The sequence below is a fragment of the Haemorhous mexicanus genome, chromosome 5 (assembly GCF_027477595.1).
Source record: "Haemorhous mexicanus isolate bHaeMex1 chromosome 5, bHaeMex1.pri, whole genome shotgun sequence".
NCBI lineage: Eukaryota > Metazoa > Chordata > Aves > Passeriformes > Fringillidae > Haemorhous > Haemorhous mexicanus.
The window spans coordinates 14,733,697-14,760,000 of NC_082345.1; the positions used below are offsets into that span (position 1 = coordinate 14,733,697).

The 26,304-nt window shown below is 45.7% G+C and overlaps 1 protein-coding gene across 1 annotated transcript in view; it reads left to right on the top strand.

The window, feature by feature from the left end:
- Positions 1-451: 451 nt before the first annotated feature.
- The window catches only part of CCND2 (cyclin D2), a 29,676-nt gene continuing 3,823 nt past the window's right edge, over positions 452-26,304 (top strand). Inside the window, exons 1-5 of the mRNA XM_059845983.1 lie at positions 452-715; positions 2,149-2,364; positions 4,761-4,920; positions 16,005-16,135; positions 25,832-26,304. The exon at positions 25,832-26,304 is cut by the window's right edge and continues 3,823 nt beyond it. Coding sequence (XP_059701966.1) covers positions 521-715; positions 2,149-2,364; positions 4,761-4,920; positions 16,005-16,135; positions 25,832-25,987 — 858 coding nt within the window. The 5' untranslated portion in view covers positions 452-520 and the 3' untranslated portion in view covers positions 25,988-26,304. The remainder of the gene's footprint in view (positions 716-2,148; positions 2,365-4,760; positions 4,921-16,004; positions 16,136-25,831) is intronic.

Below are 26,304 nucleotides of genomic sequence, written 5' to 3' on the forward strand. Positions count from 1 at the left end.
GGTACCGAGGGGCGCCCACAGTTCCTTGCAATAAGAGAAGGGGAGGGAAATTGATCGGGACGGGGTCACTCAGAAGGCAAGTGTGGAATGGGTTTAATTTGGTCGCTGGAAGGAAGCAAAAGAGAAGCTGTCATTTGTGTCTGTGTGTCCCTATACGAGGGCCTCCTGGTTCCTTGTTAGCTTATAGAGAGGGAAAAAAAAAAAAAAAAAAGCGTTTGATGTTACGTCTGACCAGCTGCTGTTCTCCATAATAACAAGAGAGAGAACTGCCTGCCCTGGCGAGTTGCGTCACTTCGCTTCAACTTTAGGCTAGAAATCAAGAGAGGGAGAGACAAGTTTCAAGGGAGGCAGGAGCGAGCTGGAAAGCCCTGCCGTCTTCCTCCCACCCACCTACCCCTCCTCCTTTACCCCTCTCCTATCCCCACCCCCTTCCCCCCCCTCCAAAAAAAAAAAAAAAAAAAGGAAAAAAAAAAAGAAAAAACCTTTCCCATCAGAGAAAGAGGGAGATCTCTTTGGAAACATGGAGCTGCTGTGCTGCGAGGTGGATCCCATGAGGAGAGCTCTGCCTGACCCGAACTTGCTCTACGATGACCGCGTTTTGCACAACTTACTAACCATAGAGGAAAGGTATCTGCCCCAATGCTCCTACTTCAAGTGCGTCCAGAAGGACATCCAGCCCTTCATGAGGAGGATGGTGGCCACTTGGATGCTGGAGGTTCGTACACCCCGGCCCCTCGGAGGGGGGGAGGCAGAGCGGCCGCGGGCAGCACCCTGGCCCCTCTCCCTCTGCAGCCCCTCGCTCTTCTGATCACCGGGTGGCTTCTTCTTGTCGATCCCCTCTCCTCCTTGTCCCCCTCCGGAGCTCAGCCGGTGCGGAAAGGGGCGCGGGGGACACCGACACCCCGCGGGTGAAGTCGCCCCTTCCGGGGGGCTCCGGGAGCAGGGTGCAGGAGGGGAGGAAGCGCGGCGTGGTGGTGGGGGGGGAGAGTTGGAAAAGTCATTTGCAATTAAAAGCAAAGAAAATCCGCCTCCGGGAGCGCTTGTGATTAAGGCATTCCTGGGAAAAAGCAGCAGTACGCGGGGCCGGGCGAGGGTCGGGGGGTGCCCCGTGTGCTGCCCGGCGAGGGTTCCGTGCCCACGTATGCAGTGGGGAGGACGTGCCTTCTTCTCGCCATGTTGCGCTGCATGCGGACTCTGCTCGCAGGCGCCGAGCTCGGTTGCCCCCGCTACTCTCCGGGGGGCTCGGGAGTGCCCCCCGGCCCCGCGGAAAGGGACCCCCGGTGTGTCGGGGCCGTGGGGCGGGCGCCGAACCCCCCGTTCGCCCCGAGGCTTCAGGCGCAGCGGCAGCGGGCCCGCAGCCCCGCCTGCCTTGCGCTGGCCCCACCGGCCATCCTTTGCCCCTTCGGATCTCCTTTGGGGGGGACCTTTCCGGAGTCAAACTCCGTGGGCTGGAAAGCCCAGACTCCCCGCTTGGTTTTCATGTGCGATTTGTGCTTTTTCTCCGCGGCTCCGATTTTTTGTAAATTTTTAAAAGAATTTTGCTGCTGGCTGCCTGCTAAAAGGATCCAGGCGGCTCGGGCTCTCTCCACCCCACCTCGCCCTCGCTATGTCTCCCGTCCTTCCCCCACAACGCGGGATTGGGGGCGCAGGGCTGGGGGACACCCGGCGGGGGAATTTTTACAATTGTCGGAAACGATAGGGGATCGTCCCGGGATGCCACCAGCCCCAAAACCGGGACCGCCGGGGAAGTTTTGATATTTTTTATCGATTTTTTGAAAATATGACGAAATAAAAAAGAAAAATTGGGTCGCAAAGGAAAAAAAAAAAAAAGTCTGAGGCTGCTCTCTTGCTGCTGGATGGGGCTTTTCGGCTCTCCCACACAGTGTCTTGAATTCATTTCTTACTGAATGAACTAAAGGAATGTGAAAGCCGATTGACAGCCTTCCCAGCCTCTCCACAGATCTCCCCCTCCCCCAAAATTTAGCTCCCCGGGAAACAAAAATAGGAGCAAAAGCAAGGGAAGTAGTGGTCTGTTTGGTGGGTTCACTCATTTATTTATTTCTTCCTTCTTGTCTCTCTCTCGCTTCCCACCCCCGTTTTTTCCCCCCGACTGCCTCATCGTTCCCTCCCCACACTCCTCACTTGCAGGTCTGCGAAGAGCAGAAGTGCGAAGAAGAAGTTTTCCCTCTGGCCATGAATTACTTGGACAGATTCTTAGCTGTGGTGCCCACTCGGAAGTGCCATCTGCAGCTGCTGGGGGCGGTGTGCATGTTCCTGGCCTCCAAGCTGAAAGAGACAATCCCCCTCACAGCCGAGAAACTGTGCATATACACGGACAATTCCATCAAACCCCAAGAGCTGCTGGTAAGCAGCCCCATTCCTCCCTCCTCTCCGGCACAGCACCTTTCTCTCTCTGGCACAGCACCCAGCACTTCGCCACCCAGCCCCTGCCTTTTAGAAAAACCCACGCTTTTCCCGCCTTTCTGAACGGCCAGAAAGTCTCGGGGGCCAACGCTGAGGGCGGGGGACACCCGCGGGGACATCCCAGTCTTCCGAAGCCGCCTGGCAGTGCCATGCGGCGGTCCAGCCGCTGCCGGGGGTTCTGGAGCTGGCGGTGCCGGGGGTGGGTCCGTCCCCGCCGCGTCCCTACGGGGGACCTCGCCGGGCGCACGTGCGCGGGCGGGCGGCGCGGCGGCGCCACCTGGCGGCAGACATGCGGCGGTGCGGGCTGGGGCCGGGGCCGGGGGGGCCCGGGATGCTCGAGAGGGGCGCGGGATGCTCGGCCGTGCCCGAGAGGCAGCGGCACCGACGGATGCCCAGGGAGTTCCACCTGAACACGAGGAAGAACTTCTACTCCCCTGAGCAGTGACCGAGCCCTGAAAAGATTATCCCGAGAGGGTGTGTAGTCTCTCTCACTGGGGATATTCCAGAATTGTCTGGCCACAATCTTGTGTCCTGTGCTCTGGGATGGCCCTGCTGGAGCGGGGAGGTGGCACCAGGTGTCCCACTGTGGTCCATTCCAGCCTGACCCATCATGTGTGATAAGGCTCAGTTGAATCACCTTGTGTCTGCTGCTTCTCTCAGTTCGGACGCAGTAGAAGCAAATTGATACTTACTGAAGGAAATAAGTGATGTATACACCATGACATGGAGCACTGGATGTGCACCAGGGCCCCTTGGTGACATGGATGCTAGGTCAGAGAGATGGCCATAGCCATCGGAGTTGTTGAAGAATTTTTCCTATGAATCACTGGGAATTCCCCCTGGGGAAGGGCTGGGGTTGATAGCTCCTGCTTCCAAAGAGCCTTGCCCTCAAACTCTGCCTGGCTGTCAGGGCCATGAGGTGTCCCCTTGGTGGCACAGATGGGCAGGGGAAGTGCCATGGTCCCCACGTGCAAATATGCAGAGCAATATGTGCATGTGTTTAAAGTGCTTCCTTGTATTTGGTCCTCTGGGTTGACTGTTCTCTCTGAAAACCTGTCACATCAGTAATGCTGGGAAGAGCAGGCCTCGAGTTCGCATAGTCGCTGTTATGTTCCAACATTTTAAAGGTTTTCTTGAGAAATTCAAAAATCCCGTCTGGTTTCTGCGGCCTTTTGCATATATGTGAGATTTTTCAGAGCATGGAGGGCTCTGTCATAATCGAGCAGGAATGTCCGTAGGAAAGTAACTTGCTGTTAAAGTGGGCATCTATTCAGGGAAAGGACTGCAGAAATGGCATTGTGGGGTCCATGTTTATGGTTTCTCAGCAACGCTGGTTGACGTCTCTGCGGCTGCAAAATTAAAGGACTTTTTTTTTTTTTTTCTGACTTGCCAGCTCTGTCAGCTCAGCTGGGGCTCCCCACCACGCTGGGCTCCATCAGGCATCATCAGGACTCAGGAATCAGTGCGTGGAATTTAGTTAATAGCTAATAGTTGACGGATGAGACAAATGTGAGCTGGAGGCCTGAGCTTTGCTCACTCTGTGGGGCACTGTAAGGTGTTCAGAACTCGGTTTAAATGTTGAAACATGCAGGTCATGCACCCCATGGCTGGATCTGGGTGCTGTTTGCACATGGAATCCCATTTCAGGGAATGGCCGGTAGTTACGTACACGCCCAAGCTTTCCTTTGCAGTGGGAGTTTTGGGCGTGCAAAGAATCTGGGAATGGCTCCTACATGATTTACTGGCAGATAATTTACACAGGCTACTTCTTGGCTGTGTTGTGTGTGTTTCCTTTCTGCAGAGCCTCTCTTGGAGTAGTTTGAGCACCATCAGATTTATCTGCAGGACCTTTGGAGTACAGTTTTGGGAGGCAATGCCATCAAGCCAACTTCCCCAGTTTTGAAAAAAGGAATGTATATCTAGGTTATTTTTGTGCATGGCTGTCCCTAGGGCTTTAAATGGCTATAAAGTAAGGTCTATAGCCATTTAAAAGAAGTTACTAGGAAAGGACCACAGTGACCTTGGCAATATCTAATTGCAGTCTAAACTTTCTGGGTGGGCATTCAGCACTGGATAAAAAAAAAAAAACAAAACCAAAAAAACCTTGGCAGGAGCTGCCAGGTCTCATTATTTTCAGTAGAGCCTGACATTTCTGGTGTTCAAAAAAAAAAGAATATAAAGTCAACAACTTCAAAGCAGTAGAGGCATATGGAAAAAAGGGTTTGAGCAAAACAAATTTAGCAGTGATAAAGTTATAATAAGAAATACGCAGAGGTTTTTCGCAGTCTTGCTTATTGCTTTTCTTTTCTTTTGCTTTCCCTGTCCACCCTCTGCAGGAATGGGAGCTGGTGGTGCTGGGGAAGTTGAAGTGGAACCTTGCAGCTGTCACCCCACATGATTTCATTGAACACATCCTAAGGAAGGTGCCTCTCCCTAAAGACAAGTTGCTTTTGATCCGGAAGCATGCACAAACCTTCATCGCCCTTTGTGCCACAGGTAGGCTCAGCTGCTCTGGCTGCCGCTCATAGTGTGGTTGGAAGGGCAGATTTGTTCCAGGTGGTGCTTCATCCCCTCCATCCTTACATGATGTGGGAAGAGGAACTAAATCCCATGGGACTGTTTGAAAAAGGTGTTGTGTATCAGGCCCCAAAACTGTGCATTGGGCAAAATCCTTGTAGTAATGACCCGTAGTGCAGCTGACGTGTGTGGTGTTTTTGCAGTGAAGTCTTGTAAAGCTGGATTAGAGCATCCTGGGTTTTATTTTGCCCATTCACTGCTTCTTTTAGAGGGCCACAGATCATTTGTAAGGACAGCTCCAAATACAGAAGTTGTTATGGCACATTAGCCCAAAGTGTCTTGAGCTAATGCATTGCATGAATGTGTTCATAAACTTTTCATTAACTGGACTCTGTCCAGGTAAAAGGCAAAATTGTGTATTTTGGCGTTTATGTGGTACTACCACATCCCTGAAGCACAGGGAATGACAGTTTAAAAGGTAATTACTTAAAAAAAAAATTTGATTCTTTCCTAGCTTCACCCCAAGAAATCAGTGAAACTACTGTGTTTCATAGGAAACCATTGCACTCCCTTTTTGTCACATGGCTGAACACAGTTTCTGAAGATTTCTTGAGAATAATTGCCTGTGTGGAAGAGAGGCTTTTTAATTTTGACCTGTTTGCAAAACACTGGTTTTTGTTTGTGTGTTATTTTGTTGTTTGGGTTTTTCTTGCCTCAGTAATTTTTACAAAATTAGTGGACTCTGAATTTTCATCTGAAGGGTTAATGGTAAGACTAATTTTTAGAAGCTAGACCTGGACTAGATAAACAGCATGCAATGTTTTCCAGAGTCACTATCAAGTAGTGTATGGCTCAGTGTTTGAATTGACCAGTTTGATATACCTAGTCCTTTGTGATAGGAACTGTTCTGCCTGTGTGTTTGCAGAGGGGAAGGGAAGACGGGGTGCAGCTTTTGGGTTTGAACGCCTGCTTCTTGTATATAAGATGTAGTGACTGCTTTTACAATGTTGGCCAGTTCTTCCTACCTGAGTTGATCTGTTTTAGAGATTTGTATATGGGCTGTGTTAGGGTAATTGACTTTTTGGTTGCCCTGATGCTCAGACCTTCCCTTCTTTTCCCACTGCTGCATGATCCTTTTCAGACCCAAGACCACAGGACTCAATAGAAATATTGGTCAAATTCTGCAGGATCACTCTTGGTGATTTCTTTGCCTTCTCCCCTTACTTAGGATGCATTCACTGTTCTGCCTTGTGTAATATGAAAAAGATGGTCTTTCCCATGGACATTTCTCTGGATCTTCACACCATCAGCCATCAAACTCCAATACAGCTCCATGTTGCCTTCCAAACCAGACAATCTTCCCACTCTTTTGTCGCTTCCACTTCCTCCAATAGTGTTTTGGTTTGTTTTCTTTTTTATCCAGCACATCATTTTCTTGAGAGCCCTGGAATTTCATTATGATTTAACATCTCGAATTCTGGACCATAATCATTTGCCCTTAAAGTTTTCCATATAACTAAACCATTGCAAGACTGTGGTCCCTGAAAGAGTCTCCAAAGTCCATGGCTTCTTTCCAGTCCATGAATTCTTTGGTGGTTAGCTCCATGCTCTAGAAGTCTTTTTACTGAGATCCAGAGCAGTGCCTCCTCTCCAGCCTTCAGCCCAGTCATGCAGTTCCCTTGTGTGTGTCCCCCATGTGATCTGCCTCTCATGTTATATGTCTCCAGTGCATGAAATGAAGTCCTTTGTCTAGAGTTTAAAGAGACAACAAATTAAAGTTTCTTCCCTTGAAAGTGAAAGACGTAATTGCTGAGTACAGAGCTTCCCAAAAGTGAGGGTACTGTAGTGCTGGCTGGAGATTTCCTTTTCTTCTCATGCCATTGTCCACAGACCACCATGTAGTTTTGAGGAGGACCCACAACACTTTTTCATTTTGAAAGCAGAGATCTTACCCAGGCTCTCAATGCCACATTCCCACATTACCTGTGAACTGCTACCTCAACTTCCATTGTGGAAATGTTGTTCTTACTACAGAATTTCCTTTCACTGCCACTCTTTGAAGAAAAGCCCTTCTCATCAGACTTCCCTTCCAGATGCAGTTGTCATTTCCTTTTCTTGTCCTGTTTGTTGCAGAGCTCTCATCAACCACGCTGTTTCTTCTTTCTCTTTTTCCTTCAGAGCTGCTGCTCTCTGCCAGCCTGGGTTAAGCCTGGTGTTTCATTTCCACATTTGCCTCCTTTCAGCAATAGGACCTCCTCTGACATGTGGCTCCCTCTTCCCTTGCTCCCCATGTGTGTTTTTAGGCTGAGTTTGTCTCTTTACTATTCCCAAAGCTGACCTGGCTGCCTGGCTAATAGCTCTGGTCTGGAGCACAGCAGTGAATCTCTTCCTATTTCCTGATTCATCTCAGTACAGCTTTCTCTGCTTTCAAGTACTTTTCTTCTTTAAAGTATCATGCAAAATCTGGCATATTTTGAACTTTTCTCCCCCAGCCTTAGATCTTCTTCAGCAACTGCTCCATTTAATCTCCCAGCAAAAACATTTTACCGGAAGTTCCCAGGTGTTCCCTGCCTGTACAGAGCTGGCTTTGATCTCACTCCTGCAGCACTTAGTGCCAGCAAATGAAGAGGGAAGCAGCCATGAACAGTTACTGGGTGTTGTGCTGGATTTGTAGGATCACAGTGATACTCATCACTGTTCGCCTTTCCATCTGAACGTTCCCCAAAAGGAGGAGATATTCTGTTCTTCTGCATATTCCTTTCAGTCATGTTTGGTCACTTTGGCAGGCTCTCTGTTTCTCTGCATTTATTTTGAGCCCAGTTCCTGAACCAAGCTGCGTGGATATAAGCCCACGGCCTCTCCCCAGTCCTTGCAGTGATTAATGATTCACATGAGCATGACTGGAACTGGAATGTTTCCCTCTTTGCCCTTGGTCCCATCGGAACATACGGCTGCTGAGCAGGACAGAAACTTGTGTGTCCTCCTGAATAAAGAGTTTTCTTTTTCATTGCTCTGCACTCACAAAGGTTTCAAGAGTCTCCTCTTCCATTAGGAGGGCATGGAAGTGGCATTTTCCTCCAGCTGTTTTGTTCACTGTACAGTAAGAATGCATAGATGGACACTATGCACTGGCATGGCCTGATCTGTCACCATGTCATTGTTTTCTCATCCCACTGGTGGCTCCCTGTGCAAGCAAAAATCTCCTTCAGAACGCCTCTGGATTTTCAAGGCACCAAGAGGATGCATTTGGGGCCTTTAAGTGGTGTTTATGGCTTCTCTCTTATGAGGGGAGACTGAGGGAGCTGGGCTTGGTTAGTCTGGAGAAGGGAAGGCTGAGAGAGGATCCCATTAGTGCGTATAAATATCTCAAAGAGTGTGTCAGAGGATGGTGCCAGGCTCTTTTTCAGCGACAGGGTGAGGAGCAGTGGCCATAAACTGAAACACAAGTTCCACCTCAGCATGAGGAAGAATTTCTGTACATTGAGGGTGGCAGCTGCCCAGGGAGGGCCTGGAGCTTTCCTCTGGAGAGATTCCAAACCCACCTGGACATGTTCCCATGTCACCTGCTCCAGGGGACCCTGCCTTGGCAGGGGTGTGGACTGGGTGATCTCCAGAGGTCCCTTCCAGCCCTAATGATTATGGGATTCTTCAGCATGCAATGTTCCTATTCAGCTGTGAGCCCAATGGACATCATCCTTGTTTTGCTCGCTGGGATTGTGTTGCTTTTCCACCCTGCCCACACCTCCATCTCTTTACTGCTCTGCACCCTCTGTTCCTCTGTCTCTTTGCACAGTGCTGCACAGCTTGGAAATGTTCTCTCAGGGGTTGGCCAGTTGCCTGTGCTGAGCTCCAAGCCAGGGAATCACTGCTGGAAGGAGTGGGAGAGGGCAATGGTTACAGAGGTGTGTGCAGAGCCTGCCGCGCTGCTGCTGGAGAGAGAACTGTGCGTTACTTCCTTACACTTGGGTGTGCTCATCATTTCTTCTTGCAGCCTGTTCAGAGTCTCAGATGCACAATTGCTTCCTTGTGTTGCATTCTCCTCTCAGAGCCTGTACATGCCACAGTTTTGGTGCAGGATACCCCTTTTTTATGTGAGAGCCTGTAAGGGAATGGTTTTTGAGGGAGGGTAGCCTGTGCATGACAGGCTTTCAGAAAGAGGAGCTGTATTGGAGACACTCACCTCTGAGAAGCTTCACAGGATTTTAGCTGAGTGGCAACCAAAACTTGGAAGCAGAAGCCTTTGCAGACTTGCAGAGATAGAAGGCAGCATGTGTAAAACCCTGGACTCAGTCCTTAGCAAGGTCATTTCTATGCCTCAGCTGAGTCCTGTGGCAGGTGGGATGTGCCCATGGTGGATCCAGCATCTCAGGCCTCAGGGCTTGTGTCAGCCCAGAGGCCAAGAAAGAGCAGCAAAATGTCAGCTATAAGTCAGTTTCATACAGCATGCCAAACCTCTGCCCACTGTTTCTGGGACATTAATTATCTACACTTGAAAGCTGAGAAGGCTTTTTTTAACTTCTGGGCCAAATCCTGCATCCTTCTTCAGACACAAGTTCTGTGGAAGTCAATGGGAGTGTTGTCTGAGCGAAGAGTGCAAGATGAGGTCTGCAACTCTGCTAGAGATCTATGGGGTGACCACACAGAATGAGGCCTGTTTGCTCCTCAGCATTCCTCCTGGGCAGTTCTACTCTGCATCCCCTTTTCATCCAGCGTGAGTTACTGGAGCCTGGAAAGTGTGATACAAGTTCTATTTGGGACCTGTTCTTTGCAGAGGGGAAGAATGAAGCCTGTAGAAGCTTCATTATGTAAATGTCTTAAGAAATAAAAATACATGTTGGAAAGTGGCAGTGCTTGCAGTAACTTTTGCATAGCAGAAGAAAGAATAATTTGCACTAATTTATTGCTAGACAAAAGAAGAAGCTCTTACTTGTTCCAGCTCATATCAGTATCTTGAGCTTTCCAGCCTGTGGAGCCACAAGAACCAAGGAAGTGCCATCAGCAAGTAGTCAGGACCTCAGGAATGTTTCATGACCAGTCAAGTCTGGCAAGAGGAGGTGGAAAGAAATAAAGAGAGCATGTGCTGATACAAGCTGGCATCACTCTAGAGCTGCCAGAGGAGCTGCCCTCCTTTCTACCAGCTGCAGGTCTGACATTTTGGTGGTTCAAGCACTAACATCATCCTAATCCTTGGTTACGAAGGTGTAAAATAAGTGCAAATAAAAAACAGTGCAAACAGTTGTTCAGAAATAGTATTTACCATCAACTAATGAGCATATTGTTGTGAGTGCTCCTACACTTTGCATTGGTTGTTCAGTGTGTTTCCCTGTCTTTACCTCTCTTGGATGGTTGTGATGAAGCTTTAACATTTAGGATATTTCAGACCCATTTGTATAAAGGCCAAATGCTGTTAGCTTTATGAGAGGAACAGAATTAGATGTCTGCCCTCCCACCTACTCAAAGGATGGAAACACTTCTGCATCCTGGTTTACTTGAAAGTTTTGTGTTTGCTTTGAAGGGCTGAAGTCATCTGGTTTTGCCTTTAAAATTAAAAATAGTTAACGTGAGGAAAATTTGCAGTGTCTTGTAGAAATGCAAGAGGAAGAGAAAAAATGGCCACAGCAGATACAACCAAATATGTTAGGAAAAAAAACAGTACCACACTGACCCTGGAATTGCATTTGGATCAAAGCAGACAAGAATTAAATTCACTACTTCCATTGTTTATTTTAGACTTTTCTTTTAAACTTAGATGGTTAAATATAGATCCATGCTTGTCTTCATAGTACAGGCATTGGCTGGGTGAAGTCTGAGGCTGGCTGTGACCATTATCTACATGATTTTAATGTATCAATACCTGCTTTTCTGATGGAGGTAACATACCTTTTTTTCCTCCCTACCATGGGAAGAATTACCTTCCTTATGACAGCAGTTTCCAACTCTGTAAATAAATATCTATCAAATTACAGAGATGAAAACTGGCTGCTGAAAAAAAGCCCAACCAGCAGCCAGATCAGTAAAATGGGTCGTTTTAAGTAGGTAGAGTTCCCCCACCTGACTTTGACACACTGAGCCTGTTCAGCCTGCGTATATGTCAGTGCTCTTCTCCTTCCGACGGTTTTATTTGTTGGCTGCAAGTTAAGGCTTCCCCTTGCAGGACCTCTCTGGGTTCCTTCCTCCAGTTCCCTTCAGCTTTGGACTGACTGTCAGCCTTGCATTTTCCTGGCTTGAAGGCAGTGAAGACCACTGGACTGGGAGAGAGCCAGCAAAACAGCTCAGCCGCGCTGCTCGCAGCCCTGGAACCTCGGCGTGGATTACGTGTGCTCCACTGGCAGAAAAACTTCCTTGTGCCCTGGCTATGTCAGCTCCAGGCTGAAAGTGGGGGGCAGGTTCAGGGTACCCTGAATTTGCTTGATGGCTCTGGCTGGCTGGTCCACAGGTGGCTGTGTTTCAAAGGGTGATGTTTCTTGCATTGCCTTTTTTTATTTCCAGCGCTGAAGTCAGTGGGGTTGTGCAGGGCTGGTCAGTTGTTCTTGAGGTCATTTGGGAAATAGGTGATATTAAAATGGGGATGGGATGGTTTCTTGTGTATATTTCCTGGGAAAAGAAAGTAAAACAAGTTTTGCTTTCTAACAACCCAGTGTCCTCCCTTGAGGTGTTCATATGCTCAGATTCTCATAGGCACGCGCTGCAGCGCTGTTCTCTAACTTATAATGAGACTCCTTTGTACTTTTCCCATGGAATGGCATAATCACAGAATCAATTAGGTTGGAAAAGACCTCTGAGATCATTGAGACCAACTATAAACCTATAAATCACAACAAAGTTAGAGTCAGAGCCATGCTTTAGTTGCAGGCAGACCAACTATAAACCTATAAATCACAACAAAGTTAGAGTCAGAGCCATGCTTTAGTTGCAGGCTCTGGGTGCATGTTAGTCAAGTTTGCACACAGAAGGATTTAGCCCATAGCCTTGCTTTAGGTGTCCAGGGAGAAGTGCTATATATAAAATTCCAAGTGCCCAGTAAGAAGTGCTTTCTATAAAATTTCCCCTGTAGTTCAGGTTTCATCATCTCCTACAAGAATTTGCAGTAAATGCATATGTTTCAGCTAACATTTTTAGGTTCTTTCTCTGTGCTCCCCACTTTTTTTTTTAAATTTTATTTTTAAATTTTTCTTTAATCTCAGGGCAAATATTTGAGCTATTTTGGAGGGGGGGCAGTTTTACCTGGGTGAAAACTGAGTGAGAATGGCAAGGCTTGTCTTGTTGTCATGGTAAAAGCAGAGATAGAGGTTTATAATTGAAAATAACATGTAAAAAGCTTGTTTTGAATTTCTCAATGGAATCTAAGAGACTGGGGGGGCGGTTCTGCATCCCCTCAGATACGGTATATATTTATGCTTTCATTGCACCTTGACAAACATTTCACGTAGTTATTGCTTTGCTTGAATATGGAAATATGTTAATTATGGCCTTTATTACGCTGCCTGCTCTTTTCCTCAGCCTTTTCTATTCAACCCTCTAGGTGGCCCAGCACAATGTGGCTTCTTTTCTTTCAATGAGCTCTTTCCACACTAATAGGGTCCAGGGTGATGTGGAGAACCATGTGCACAAAATTGGTGCACCACCCCCCATTCCTTTGTGGGCATGTCAGGTTAAATTCATATCAGCAGGAGGGTCACTGCCATGATTTTCAATAGCTCGAGATGAGGTGATGACTTCAGACAATGGTGCCACACTCTCCAGTTGGAGACACTTGCCTCACCAGTTGCAGTAGTTAATTAATATGCTAAAAATAGAAGCCAGTGATACAAATCGCTGCCTGTTGTACAACAAAGACTGGGCATGTGTAGCTTTGATAGCCAAGTTTATGGTGCTTGTTATGGAGGGAAGTTAGTTTAGAGCTAGAGGCAATGTAAGACTTTCTGGATGCTGAGCTTTAGTCACTCTGGGCCTCTGGCCATTCGCTCGCTGTCTCATTTGCATTATGAATGACATTAAGGGAGCTAACAAGGTTATTGGGCATAGAAATGTTCGCATGTGACCCCACGTGGAAGCAGACCTACAGCAGTGCTAGTTGGCAGGGACACTGTGCCTCTTTATTCAGCTTCCTAGGAAGAAGTTTCTGGGAGTGGATCTAAAATCAGCCACGAGAACACCGGCATTCGGATAACGTGGAGGTCGTGATGCGAGGCAAGGAATTTCAGAGGGCAGGTGGAGCTGTGTCCTTTGCTCAGCCCATTCTGCCTGGACATGGCACCTCCCTGCACCATCATTTTACTACATCCTGCCTGAAACTCAGGACAAGGAGGGGAAATTATGGAAAATCAATTGCTACCTCTAGTTCCCATGCATAAGTGAGAGATAGTTTGATACGTCCAAGATCAAACATGGAAGTTGCTTCTCAGCTTAAGGGTGTGGTTACCCCTTATGTGTGTTTGTATAAATCCATGTGAGGTAAATATGAAAATGATTTTGATCATGGAGTTGTTAAGCTTGGAAAAGACCTCTAAGACCATGGACTCCAACCCTAACCCATCACTGCCATGTTCATGACTAAACCATGACTCCAAGTGCCACATCTGCATGTTTTTTGAACATTTCCAGGGATGGTGACTCCACCACTTCCTTGCACAGCTGATCCAATGCCTGATCACCCTGAAGAAATTTTTCCTAATATCCAATTTAAACCTCTCCTGGCACAACTTGAGTCTGTTTCTTCTTGTCCTGTCCCTTGTTCCCTGAGAGCAGAGCCTGGCTGCACCCTCCTGTCAGGGAGCAATAGAGAGCAGTAAGGCCCCCCCTGAGCCTCCTTTTCCTCCAGGTTAAACACCCCCAGCTCCCTCAGCCGCTCCTCATCAGACTTGTGCTCCAGCCCCTTGCCCAGCTCCGTTCCCCCCTCTGGACACACTCCAGCCCCTCCATGTCCATCTTGCAGTGCCAGGCCCAGAACTGGACACAGCCCTTGGGGCGAGGCCTCCCCAGTGCCCACAGCAGGGGGACAGTCACTGCCCAGGTCCTGCTGGCCACACCACTGCTGACCCAGCCCAGCAGCCATTGGCCTTCTTGCCCACCTGGGCATGCACTATGGACCGGCAGGCCCCGGCCCTTTCCTGCTGGGCACTTCCCAGCCACTCTTCCCCAGCCTGGAGCTGCTGGGGGTTGCTGTGACCCAGGGCAGGACCCAGCACTTGGCCTTGTTGAACCTCATCTCTCTGTCCTGGGCCCATCAATCCAGCCTGCCCAGATCCCTCTGCAGAGCCTTCCTGTCCTCAAGCAAATAAACACTCTTACCGAACTTGGTGTCACCTCAGAACTGACTGAGGGTGCACTCGATCCCCTCATCCAGGTCATTTATCAAAGAGAACTGGCCCCAACCCTGAGCCCTGGGGGACACCACTGGTGACTGTCAGAAAGTGCAATCCTGGAAGTGTAATTCCCATTCCCTCACCATGTGCTGAGATCAGCATACTCAGGGCTGTGTCCTGCACTGAGAATTTGGGAGTCAAGGTTCTCCTGTTGTCTCACTCGTTAGTGGGGTAATATAATTTAATTTCCAAGAGTCAGCTTTCCTATGTACAGTGGGTTCTTACTATTACAATAGTGCATAAATTATTATTTTTATAATAATGGTATTCCATATTCCTTACTTCAGCCAGTGGGAATTTGCCCTTTAAAAGTGTCTGAGTGTGATGTCTGGTAGGAAGCAGCATCCAGTGTTGAGCTTGCAGGTGGGAACCTCCTGGTGGCTTTGTGAGACAGAGAAATCCATGTTAGGGTTTCAACTCCTCCTTTTTTCTCCCCACTTCTAACACCCCCGTTCTGGTCCATCTGGGGGAATGTTATGTCCCAAGTGCCATTCTTACTGGACTGCTTCAGTCCCAGGGATGTATTCCAGCCTGGAGAAGAACATGCTGTCTCCACAGCTATTGAAGTATGTGCCAGCTCTGAGTTTGGGAGGCTGAGAACAGCTCTCCATGTGTCTAAAACCTCAGTGGTTATACAGACATCAGCAGAGTTACAGAATTTGTGAACAGTGGGGATTTGGGATCTGCAGCAGGACAGTTTTCTGTGATCTGTTTCTATTGATGGAATGTATTGCTTGTAATTTATTTCTTTTTATGTATTACTTTGGTTTACTCTTCCTTCTGCTCCAGTTCCCCCAGCTGAAAACTGGTAGAGAAAGGTTTGCTAATACTGAAAATTGGTAGAGAAAAGTTTGTCAATGAGTTATTGTTGAACCAAAGAACTTGCAAATTCAAGTTTCTTTTTAGGAATATACAAGATGTGGGAGATCTGGTATTTAGCAAGATAAACTAGTGCTGATAAACCAGTGTCTGTGGTAGTATCATAAACCATAAAATTGTCTTATAAAGATCACAGGATTTTATTTTAATTTCTCTTCTGATTTAACAGATGTGTGAGAGGAAGTTCTAAAGTATATTTTTCAGCTTGTTTATTAAGAAATAGTAGTGATGACAAATGCAATCTTTGTTCTTTGATTTCATAGCTATGGGCTGTAAGTGTTCTCACTTCCTAATTGCTAAGGTAGTAAAGATGAACCGTTAATTAAAATCTCTTTCCCGGACAGGTCTTTAAATGCTTGAATTAATTAACTCTTTAAAAATTGACGTGACTAAAAATCTCATTTTGGTCCTTTGTGATACCTTATTCCAGTTAGTTTTCTAGTTATACAGAGAGGTCTAATGTGAACAAGACCCAAATTTCTGACGTAAATTACAGAAAGCCTCCTTCTTCTCTTTCCTTTTCTTTAAAACTAAGGAAAGACTATTAAAAATTGTCCAGGTTTACTTTATGCATCAGTGAGAATAAAAGACTGAACCACATTTCCATTTTAATTTGCAGGTCTGTTCCCCCTCCTTTGACTGCTTGTGATGAGCAGTGTGACTAATGAGCTCTATGGGACCAAAAAGAGTGGCACTTTTCCCTTTCTTCTACTTCCCCGGGTTTTATTCTTGGGTGTGGTTTTTTTATGTTGCTTGCCTCTGATGTTTTGCAGCTTTTCTGGTCTGGGCTTGGACTAATTCCCAGATCTCTTCTTGCAGATTTTAACTTTGCCATGTACCCACCATCAATGATAGCAACTGGAAGTGTGGGAGCAGCCATCTGTGGCCTTCAGCTCGATGATGGGGACAGCCTCACAGACCTCCTGGCCAAGATCACAAACACAGATGTGGTGAGTGTTCAACATTCCTCTTCTTCTTTCACTTCCCAGGGTGTACTGGAGAACTGGGCCTGATCCTGAAGACTGAGTGGAGCAAAGGAAGGGGTTGCTTCTGCAGGGAGTTTGAGTGTCCAAAGCTCATTGATTTCCTGGAATTCAGTTTTTAATCAGGCTTGGTGGGGAGAGCCTGCTTTGCCTGCCCAGGCTGATGGTCCAGCAGGCTGAGCCTCCTCAGGAGCCCTGGGTGATGGGGTGAGCAGGCAGCATTCCCTGGGGCATAAAGCAAACCAGGAGGTGTTGTGCTGCTCTTCGTCCTGTGCTTGCAACCTTGAAACAGCTCTTCTGGCCCTTCTTCAGGTATCACCTAAAAATTCTTGTCTTGGAAGCAGTGAATAATGAACTAATTTCGAGGCAGGACATGAGACAGGCACAATTCAAGCTGTCCTTAACATGTGCTAAGTTTATTGTTTTTGATTCACAGAGTAAATATGTGGCTTTATTACATCTGTGATAGCCCTGTTAAATGAAGATTTGAGTCTGTGATTTGGTTAAAAAGGAGTAATTAGTCCAGGTTACTTAAAAGGGGAGAATTTTGATATTTCTTTTTTTTTTCTTACAATCAAATTGATCGTAATTTTCAGATGCAATTCTGGGGTTTCCCTTTTATTTTAATTTGAATTGGATTTGCACAGGAAAGGGAATATTGCCAATTCAGAGTGCTTGAAGTCTAAACCATAGAATCACAGAATGGCCTGGGTTGGAAGGGACCTTAAAGATCATCTCTTTCCAACCTCCCTGCCACAGGCAGGGACACCTCCCACTATCCCAGCTTGCTCAGAACCACATCCAGCCTGGCTTTGGACACTGCCAGGGATGGGGCAGCCGCAACTTCTCTGGGCACCCTGTGCCAGGGCCTCAGCACCCTCACAGGGAACAATTTCTTCCCAATATCCAATCTAAACCTCCCCTCTGTCAGTTTAAATCCATTCCCCCTTGTCCTGTCACTCCAGGCCCTTGTCAAGAGTCTCTCTCCATTTTTCCTGTGGGCTCCCTGCAGACACTGCAAGGCCACAATGAGGTCACCCCAAAGCCTTCTCTTCTCCAGGCTGAACAATCCCAATTCCCTCAGCCTTTCCTCCCAGCAGAGCTGCTCCATCTCTCTGATCCCCTTGGTGCCTCTGAGAGTAGGGACACCTTCTGTGCCTGAGAGAATTGTCTATGAGCCCATAAGGCCCTTTTGCTGCATCTTGCCATTTGGAAAGATGTTATCTACTGTGCTTTTCTATCCAGATTGTTTAAGTCTAAAAGAAAATACATACAAAAACATCTTAGTAGTTCTTTAATGGTTAGAAGATGGGGTTTTAATTTTGCAATGAAAATGCCTTCACACCTTCTCTTTTAAATTTAGTAGGATTTTTTTGTCAAAAGTATGCATTTTGCCATCCTGGTGAAAATCTTCCCAGATCGGACTGAGCCTACATTCCTTCAGAAGAAAAAATTAATACTCTCCCCAAATAACAAGGAACTCCTAATATTACTGTTCCCATCTTCTCTTCAAGAGTTTGTCAGCATTGGGTAGAGACCAGCTTCCTTCTCTTTGCTCCTTGTCTCAGCCCAAGCAGCACAAACTATAGACGAGGGTCTCACTCATCCCCCAGATCAGAAAAAACTCGTGACAAAAGGAGCTTCTGGATGATTTAATTGCTAAAAAGTATAAGCCTTTGCAGAAATTAAGAGATGCTGTTATTTTTTCAAGGTGTTTTCCTTTGTGAAGCAGAGGTAGCCTTAACTCCCTGTAAGCTTTGAAGCCTCAGCCTAACAAAAGGTTGCCAAAATTTTTGAGTTTGGGCAAAAAAGTGTATTTTTCATTAGCCTGCTGTTTCAGTTTGGGAGAAATATTTTGCTAGGTATTTTCTCTGTTAGTTTTGCATTGAAAAAATACAAAAGGGGCCAGGACTGGAAAATTTCTTACCACGTGAGAAAGCTTGAGAGAGAGAAAAGCAACTGAAAATGGGGTCTCAGAGAAGCATGGGGCAAGCTTAGCAATAGGTAGTAATACCAGCCTCATGTGTAAAATGTATTGGTAGAAAAAACCTACTGTCTGGATTGTGTAAGAGTTGGCCCAAGGCTGTGTTAATAAAGAGTAAAGACTATTGTAATACATTTTACACTGGGACTTAATTAAAGTTGAATGAAGAGCTTCAGTTCTCTCACTTGCGAATTTCTGATGCCTGAGAGCTGTTCCTGCAGTGGCACAATTAATTCATTGTCGCTGTGTGAATGATTTTGTTTTCCAGTGGGGGCTTAGGGAAGAAGGAGAAATGAGAGTTCCTGGTCTTCAGGACCGTCATGTGGGAGAAAAGTGGGGAAGTCACAGAAATTAACAGTTCTGCAGAGGAAAACCTTCTAGCCCCCTGTGCCTCGTGGTAGCCCACAGGAACCATCAAGCAGCTGGGGAAGAGTCCTTCCCAGCCAGAGGGTGCCAGAGCTTCTGCTTCATTTTTGTTTTGGAGCGTGTGATTGCTTAGCATGGAAACAGATGATTGGACTTTCCCACTGGCTTTTCAAAAAATGTCACTGTCTGAGATGAAGCATGAAATATCTTAGCTTCAATGCTGCAAGCAGATGAAAAGGAAGAATGGTAATGAAACCCTGATGCAACTTAAGTGCAGTGAGCTTTCCTGAACTTTCACTGTTTTACAGTGATAATTTCAGGGTGCCGTTTATTTGCTGGGAAATAGCAGTATTAACCAGGAGGCTGAAATCAATGGTGTTATTTTAGCTTTACATTGGTGAAACTGAGACTGGAGTTTGGCATTTGCAACTAAAATGAATGTTTTTAATGCATGTTTCATTAAGAATTAGAAATTAGACCAAAAATACATTATTAATAAACAACATGTAATTTAGAGCCCAGCTGTTGGGTAAGCAGACAACCAGCATGAGTGTTTCTTTCAAAAACGCATTAGTGTTAGATATCCTTGCATGAATCTAGAGCAGTGCCCTAGACTTGAGATGGGGCTCAAGGCATCCTGGACTGTTATTTTAGGGATAACAGTTATTTCTGGTAAATAGCTGCCCTGGGCTCTTAGAAGGTTGAATCACAGGATGGAGAAAGTGTGACAGGGCCAGGCAAACTCTGCTTTCATTACTCCTTCCACCGACCGAAATACAGAGCAGGGAGCTGCTCTTGGAGAAGCTCAGCAGCCTGAAGGGTAGTGAAAGTAGCTCTGCATGGTGCATCTGAGCTGCCTTTTCTGATTGCTGCTGTCCTTAAGAGCCACTAAGAGCTAATCCCACATCACTGAGGGAGAGGTTTCTCTCCTCTTCTCTTCTTGTGAGGCTCCACCTGAAATACTGCATGCAGTCCTGGTGCCCCCAGCACATGGAACTGTTGGAGAGAGTTCAGAGCAGGCCACAGAACTGATAAAGGGAACTGGAGCGGCACCTCCGTGGAGACAGGACGGGAGAGTTGGGGCTGTTCAGCTTGGAAAAGAGAAAGTTGTGTGGAGACCTCAGAGCACCTTCCAGTATCTGAATGGGCTACAGGAAAGCTGGAGAGGGACTTCTCATCAGTAATTGCAGTAACAGGATGGGGGAATGGCTCCAAACAGAAAGGGAGTATGTTTAGATAGAATATTAGGAAGGAATTAGAATTGGAATTAGAATTAGAATTAGAATTAGAATTAGAATTAGAATTAGAATTAGAATTAGAATTAGAATTAGAATTAGAAAGGGTGTTGAGGCCCTGGCACAGGTTTCCCAGAGCTGTGTCTCACACATCCTTGGAAGTGTTCAAAGCCAGGTTGGATGAGACTGAGCAACCTGGTCTAGAGCAAGTTGTCCCTGCCCATGGCAGGAGGCTGGAACAAGATCACCTTTAAGGTCTGTTTGAACCCAAACTGTTCTGTGCCTCTGATTCTAACTTCACACAGCTCTGAAGGATGGGGATTGCATGTTCCAGTCTGTTCTCCTGCCAGGGGCTGGGAACATTTCCTTTGTGGTTGGTGCAGAGGAGAGACTGGTGAGCAAAGAGTTAACAGACCTACTGGCAGGAAGCCTCAGAGCTCCCTGTGCATCTCTTGGTGGGTCATTGCAAAGGAAAAATAAACAACTCAGGAAGTCAGGAATTCCCACAGCATCCCAGATCAGCACTCCAGTGTGAGCAGTATCCTGTCCCTGGTGGAGCCAGATGCTTTGGAGGAAGATACGAGCATCCCTGCTGTGCACAATTACGGGATGTGAGGAAGGACAGCTGAATGGGTAGGGCACATTTTAAGACTTGCAGTCAATATTGTGCTTTGCTTGAGACCTTTCTTGGGTAAATCTATTCCCTCACCTCCTGGAAGAGCAGCCATCAAGGTTGCATCTGGATGACACACGGAGTTGGTCTCTCCAACATCAGCAGCCAGGGAGAGGTTTTCAGGCAGAGCCAATGCCTGTATGTGGGCAGAAGTCATCTCTAAAAGTCTGTTCCCAGATGGTATCTGGTGTATATTGAGTGGTTTGGAAAATCTAAAGCATATTTAAGGGCCTGAAGTGGAAAAAAAGCAAGGAACCAAGCATTTTTTTAAAGGGTTGTCAAAGCAGCTGGCCGTGAGGCCTTAAAAATGTGGAGTGGGGCTGTTTTAAAGATTGGATCCCTAATAAATGGCATTTAAAATATCTCCACTTACACGTGCCACATATGTTAGTGCCGGGGTTTTTTTTTTTATTCCCAAGATCAGAGACATCCCTTCGTAAAGATCTGCAGATTTCTGCACAGAAACGGAAGTGAAGAACCACCATGCTCAAGAATTCAGAGCTGCAGTAAAAAAAATCATGGAAATCTATCTTGAATGGATCACATTTGAACGTTGTCCCTAGAGCACATACACCATTTATCCTCTCTTTTGTAGTGTCTAGGGCCTGTGGTTTTGGAAGCAAGAAACAGGACTCGCTGTATCTTATCCTGCCTTATTTGTTGCAGACCGCATTTTGTATGCAAGGAAACAACAGGCGAAATAGCCTCCCAGAGAAAGGAAGAATGAGATGGTTTCCTAAGTTGTCTTTGCCTGAGTTGGCAGCTGCTCCATTTCATTCAGCTTTTTGTTCCCCAGTGAGTGCTGTGCGTGTGTAGCAACAATGGGGTGATGCAGTGACACTGCGGGCTCATGGCGGAGTTCCGTCGGGCCCGTTGGCAGGCGCGGCTGAGGGGATCCAGGCCCCTGGGGAACGGCTCCCATGGATCAGCCACTCCAGCAGGGAATCAATCCTTGCTCGGCTCCTGCAGCTCTGTGTAATGCAGGCAGGTCCTCACAGCTTTTTGAAAATCCCCTTTTTCACTAAACACTCAGAGTGTTTGTTACAACAGTATAAATCCCACAACTTTTCACCTCTTCACGTCTTCAAAGTATTAGCTGGTAGAGATTGCCAGAAATCCCAAGTTACAATGAGCAAGGAGTATCATGGCATCTGCCCCTGCATCGCACTGCTGGTGTGTTGGCTTTACTTTCTCTTTTCCCAGTTCTGAAAACATTGTTCTCTCCTGTTTGCAATGAGAAATACCCACAGCAGCAACAGGAAACCAGCAAACTGAGTGGTGAAGCAAACAGTGGAACTGAATCTAGAAAGGACACTGTTGAAACTGCTGAAAAGACCAAAAAATTGCAGAGAAAAATGCCCTATATTTCAGATTTTTAATGTTAGTTACCTTATTTATTGCATTATTGCAATAATGTGGCAACAGTAAGTGGAGAAGCTCTGGCATGAATTAGTTTTTTGCGGGTTTTTTGTTTGTTTTGTTTTTTGAATGAGATGTCCTTGTTAGTCCACATGAGGTGTCCTCTGGAACAGAAAATTGCTATTTTCTGTACTTCCAGTTGGAAAAAGAGACATAGACACTTACCTGTGATTGATGTGCTTTGTTACAGTAGCAAAAACATACATTCAGGAGGGAAAATAGTTCTGTGTTTTTAACTGCATCCATTAGATGTGAGATCACTGGAAATGCAGTAAATGGATAAGATATTCTCACAGCAGCTTTCCAGGCTCTTGCTTTGGAGAAGGTCAGTGAGGTAAAGGCCAGCGCTCAGCACACAAAGGCCCCACTTTGGGAAGGAATCCCTGTTTATGTCAACAATGAAGCATGTGCTTTGGAAAGGTCTGAATTGGGGTTTAAATGTGAACCAGTGGAGGAATCCAGCCAGCTTTTGTGTGTAGGAGTACAGATGACATGTTCCACACTGGAATTTATGTAAATCCCAGCTCTTTAATGCATGTCTGATTGCTGCTTTCTTAGATTATCCAAGCAATGTGTACATGACCAATGAACAGTACTGTTATTTGGGGTATCTCCAGCATCCTTTCCATTTATCAAACCAGATCCTGAACCTAAAAAAATCCTTTTCTGATTTTCCTTTTGGAATTAGTTTATAGAAAGTAGAAGTGATTGGGGGTCTTAACATTTGTGAAATAATTAATATATATGTGGAAAACTAACCACCCTTTAACACAAAATGCCAGAAGGCTTTTTTAGTATTCCCAGCTTTGGGATTTTGGGCAGTGCAAAACAAGAGCCTGTTGGTTGAGTTGAGTTGGGTTGAGTGGGAGGCCTTCCTTCATAGCTTGCCAGTGAACCATAAATGTCAGTTTGAAACTGGAAGCTGGAGGCCAGTATGGGACATACATATACCATAAAAGTGTTGAAAAGTTCAAGAAAGTGAATTAAGTGTAATATTCTGCAGAATCTTCCCTAGGGCTTGTGCTTTCTTTCAAGATTGTCATGAATGGAAATTGAAATCTTCAATGATTCTTGACTTGAAAAGTAGCTCATGCCATAGAGCTGCTGATTCCTCCTTACAGTTATTTTCACTGCCAGCATTTCCATCACAGCTATGAGGCTGCCCCTCATCAGACACAGGAAAGCTTTTCTTTTCCTTCAAATGCTTTTCAAACGTGCTAGTAAAATCACCTAGGGATGAAAGAGTTTCAGAATGAAAAAAAAAAAAGAAACTCCAAAGTTAATTGCCTTTTTAGTTCTGTACATGCTGAAGTATAAATAAAGCTATGGAATGGAAAGTACCAGAACTATTTTAATCATTAAAACTACTAGACCATATAGAAGAATGGGGAAGTTAATCCATGTGACACACACTTTAAAAAGTTTTTTATAAAAACAACAAAGGCAAACCCTGCAATATTCTGAAGGAATAGCCTAGTCCTTGTATTGCAAAATCTGGGGTCATACTGCAGTGCATTATAGTGTTCTTTCAAGGAAGATTTGTTGAAAATAATGCAATTCATGGGTTTTTTCTTTGATATGTTCTTAAAACTTAATTCTCTGTTGTCAGAGCCATCTAGAACTTGCAAAATTAAAATCCACCAATAAAATATGTACACATGCAGCAAATCCCCATGAAACTTGGAGAGGTTAAAAATACTGTGTCATGGGAAGGCCAGGCTGTTTGTCCTGATGGGTTTTCAGTAGTTTTTTGTATTGTGTCCCTTAACTTTAGATTGACAGAAAGTTCCAGCCATGCCATCATCTATACGATAAAGCCACCTACTTACCTAATCACACTGTGACAGCTAGGCTGATAAGATACTCTAAATTAGGGCTTTTTTCCTTTCACCTGAGAGATTTAACATCCAAGGAGCTTTAATATGCAAATAGCAACACTTTTTTGGAAAACCATTTCATGCTGAATGCAGTATGCTGGTCATTTTTACTGTAGGTTTCTTTGTTTTAAAGGATTCAGTGGTTTTAAGCTCAAAAAGTGTAGACCAGAGATATAATACACAATGGTTTGTGGATTCCCAATTGAAACAATTCCCATGTGACAATTCCAGTCGAGGCCACTTTATAATTTTATGTACAAAATGAAGACACCAGAAATGACCCATTTCTCTGTAGGGTTACCTGGAGATTTCAGCCTCTTCATACCTGAAATGAATCATCACACGACCCATCAGAAGTTTGTACAGTGATGGTGTAAATGACCATACATGAGGGTGTTTAGGAACAGACAAAGCTGACTCCAAATGCTCGAGCCACATGTTCCGCATGTCACCACCCTTCCTTCCCCAAGCCTGCCTGCAAGGAAATTGCCTCATTAAGCTTTTCAGACTGAAGCTGCTTAAAAAAAAATCTGGCTTGTTTTCAGAAGGACACAGTACTTTGAAACTGCCTTAAAAGAAGAGGTTCAAAAAAAGCACATTACAAGTGTTGTCTCTTACAAGAGTCTCCAAACTCGTGCCCCCACACTTAAAAATGCCTTGACCCACACAGTGATTTGTTGTCATTGCCCTCTTACACACAGGTGAATGCTTACAATGGACCTAAAGCCCTCCCTAGCTGATAATGGGGGATTTTCTTTGTCAGGAGGACAGGATTTTGCAGAGAGCAGCTGCTGGCTGGTAGCCAAGAAAAATGGGTGTTCATTACCCACCGGAGCTAATTGCGCCCATCGTGAATGTCATCGTGGCCAGTGGAACAGATCCTCTTCACCAGATGTGGTTTTCCCAGTCCAGCTGGGATGACAAATCAATCCTCCACGTATGAATATTTCAAACTTTCCCCAATAACCAGGTACTGTGTAGAAAAAGGGGTGTGTTGATCAGGGCCCAGCTCCTCGGTGTTGCAGTCACATCCTGTAGTGGGTTGACAAGTGCCTGTGGAGCGCTGTGGAGGTCAGTGCCCTGTTCTGTTCTTCAGCTCCCCTGCCTGACAGTGGGAATGCTGATGCTCAGTCTCACCACCCCAGCCAGATGCTCTGGGGGCTCTGGTTAAAGCACTGTGCTGTGAATATCCTCCTACCAAACCTTGTGTTGCTCTATTCCCTGAAGACTTCTGAAGACACTCAGCTCTTAGGCAGGCTGAGGCCACAGGAAGTGAACAGTATTAGTGCCTTTTCCAGAAGGATTCCTCAGGGCTGTGTTTAGAAAATGCCATTTCTTGTAGCACCACGTGTCCCCCTGCACAGCGTTGGATTGATACCCCCAGTGCCAGCACACTGAATGTGGTTGGCATTGTGTTCATACAGTCACAGCTTGGGTTTTACTTTTAAGCTTCTCCTATAACTCAGGGTTTGTCAAGGTTTTCTCACATTTTTTTTTTCTGGTTAAATAACCACATTATTTGGTCTTCCAGTGTATTATCAAGAATGTGGAACATCCTGTAAGTATTTTAATAGTCATCTTCTTCATCACTGTGTCTGGTTTAAATGTGGTGAATCCTTCACGTTTATTTCTGTATTTATACTTCATGTTTATTGTGGGACTCCCGATGGACAGGCTCCCATATTTATATTGCTGTACTGTACCCTGCTGTTTCCCTGAATGTTCTGTAGTTTTCAATGCAGTGGTCTCTGGGAATTGGTTTTATCTTCAGAAAATTATGGGACATGGCACTCAGTGCACTGGTTGTCAAGGTGGTATTTGCTCAAAGGCTGTATTAGATGATCTCAGAGGTCTTTTCCAACCTAAATGGTTCTACAATCAAAGACCAGTAAAATATTAAGATTTAGAGCCTAATAAATTCAGCATGAATAGTGTTTGACCCAGGGAGTTTGTACACAGTGATTACCTCTCAGAATTCAAAGGTTTGTGTCACAGCAGTTTTTTCTTGGAAACACTTGACTGATGCTCTTCCAACTTCTGCTAGCTCAGTAAGGAAAAAATAACCACATTTATCTTTACTAATAGATAAATTTCCTTTCTTTTCTCTAGGACTGTCTTAAAGCTTGTCAGGAACAGATTGAGGCGGTGCTCGTGAATAGCCTGCAGCAAGTCCGGCAGCAGCAGCAGCAGAGCAACCCCTCCAAGACAGTGGATGAACTGGACCAGGCCAGCACTCCCACAGATGTGAGAGACATCAACCTGTGAGGACATCGGCACACAAAGTCACGCTTGCTCCCCCAGACCCTTTATTTTTGTTATTATTTTTAGAGTGAATTTTTTTTTAATCTGCTCCCACATAGAACATATTTAAAGCTCTTTTAGGTATAAAGAAAAACAAAAAAAAAGTACAAAAACTAAATAATGAAAAAAAAAAAGCGTTTGGTGCCTGTGATGTTCTACAGAAGGGAATCCCACGATATATTTGGTAATTGCTATTTGATTATGTATCAGTGATATTAAATGCTTATAAAAGCATACAAAGTAGCTAGATCAATGTAAGCCTGCATTTGTGGGAACAAAGT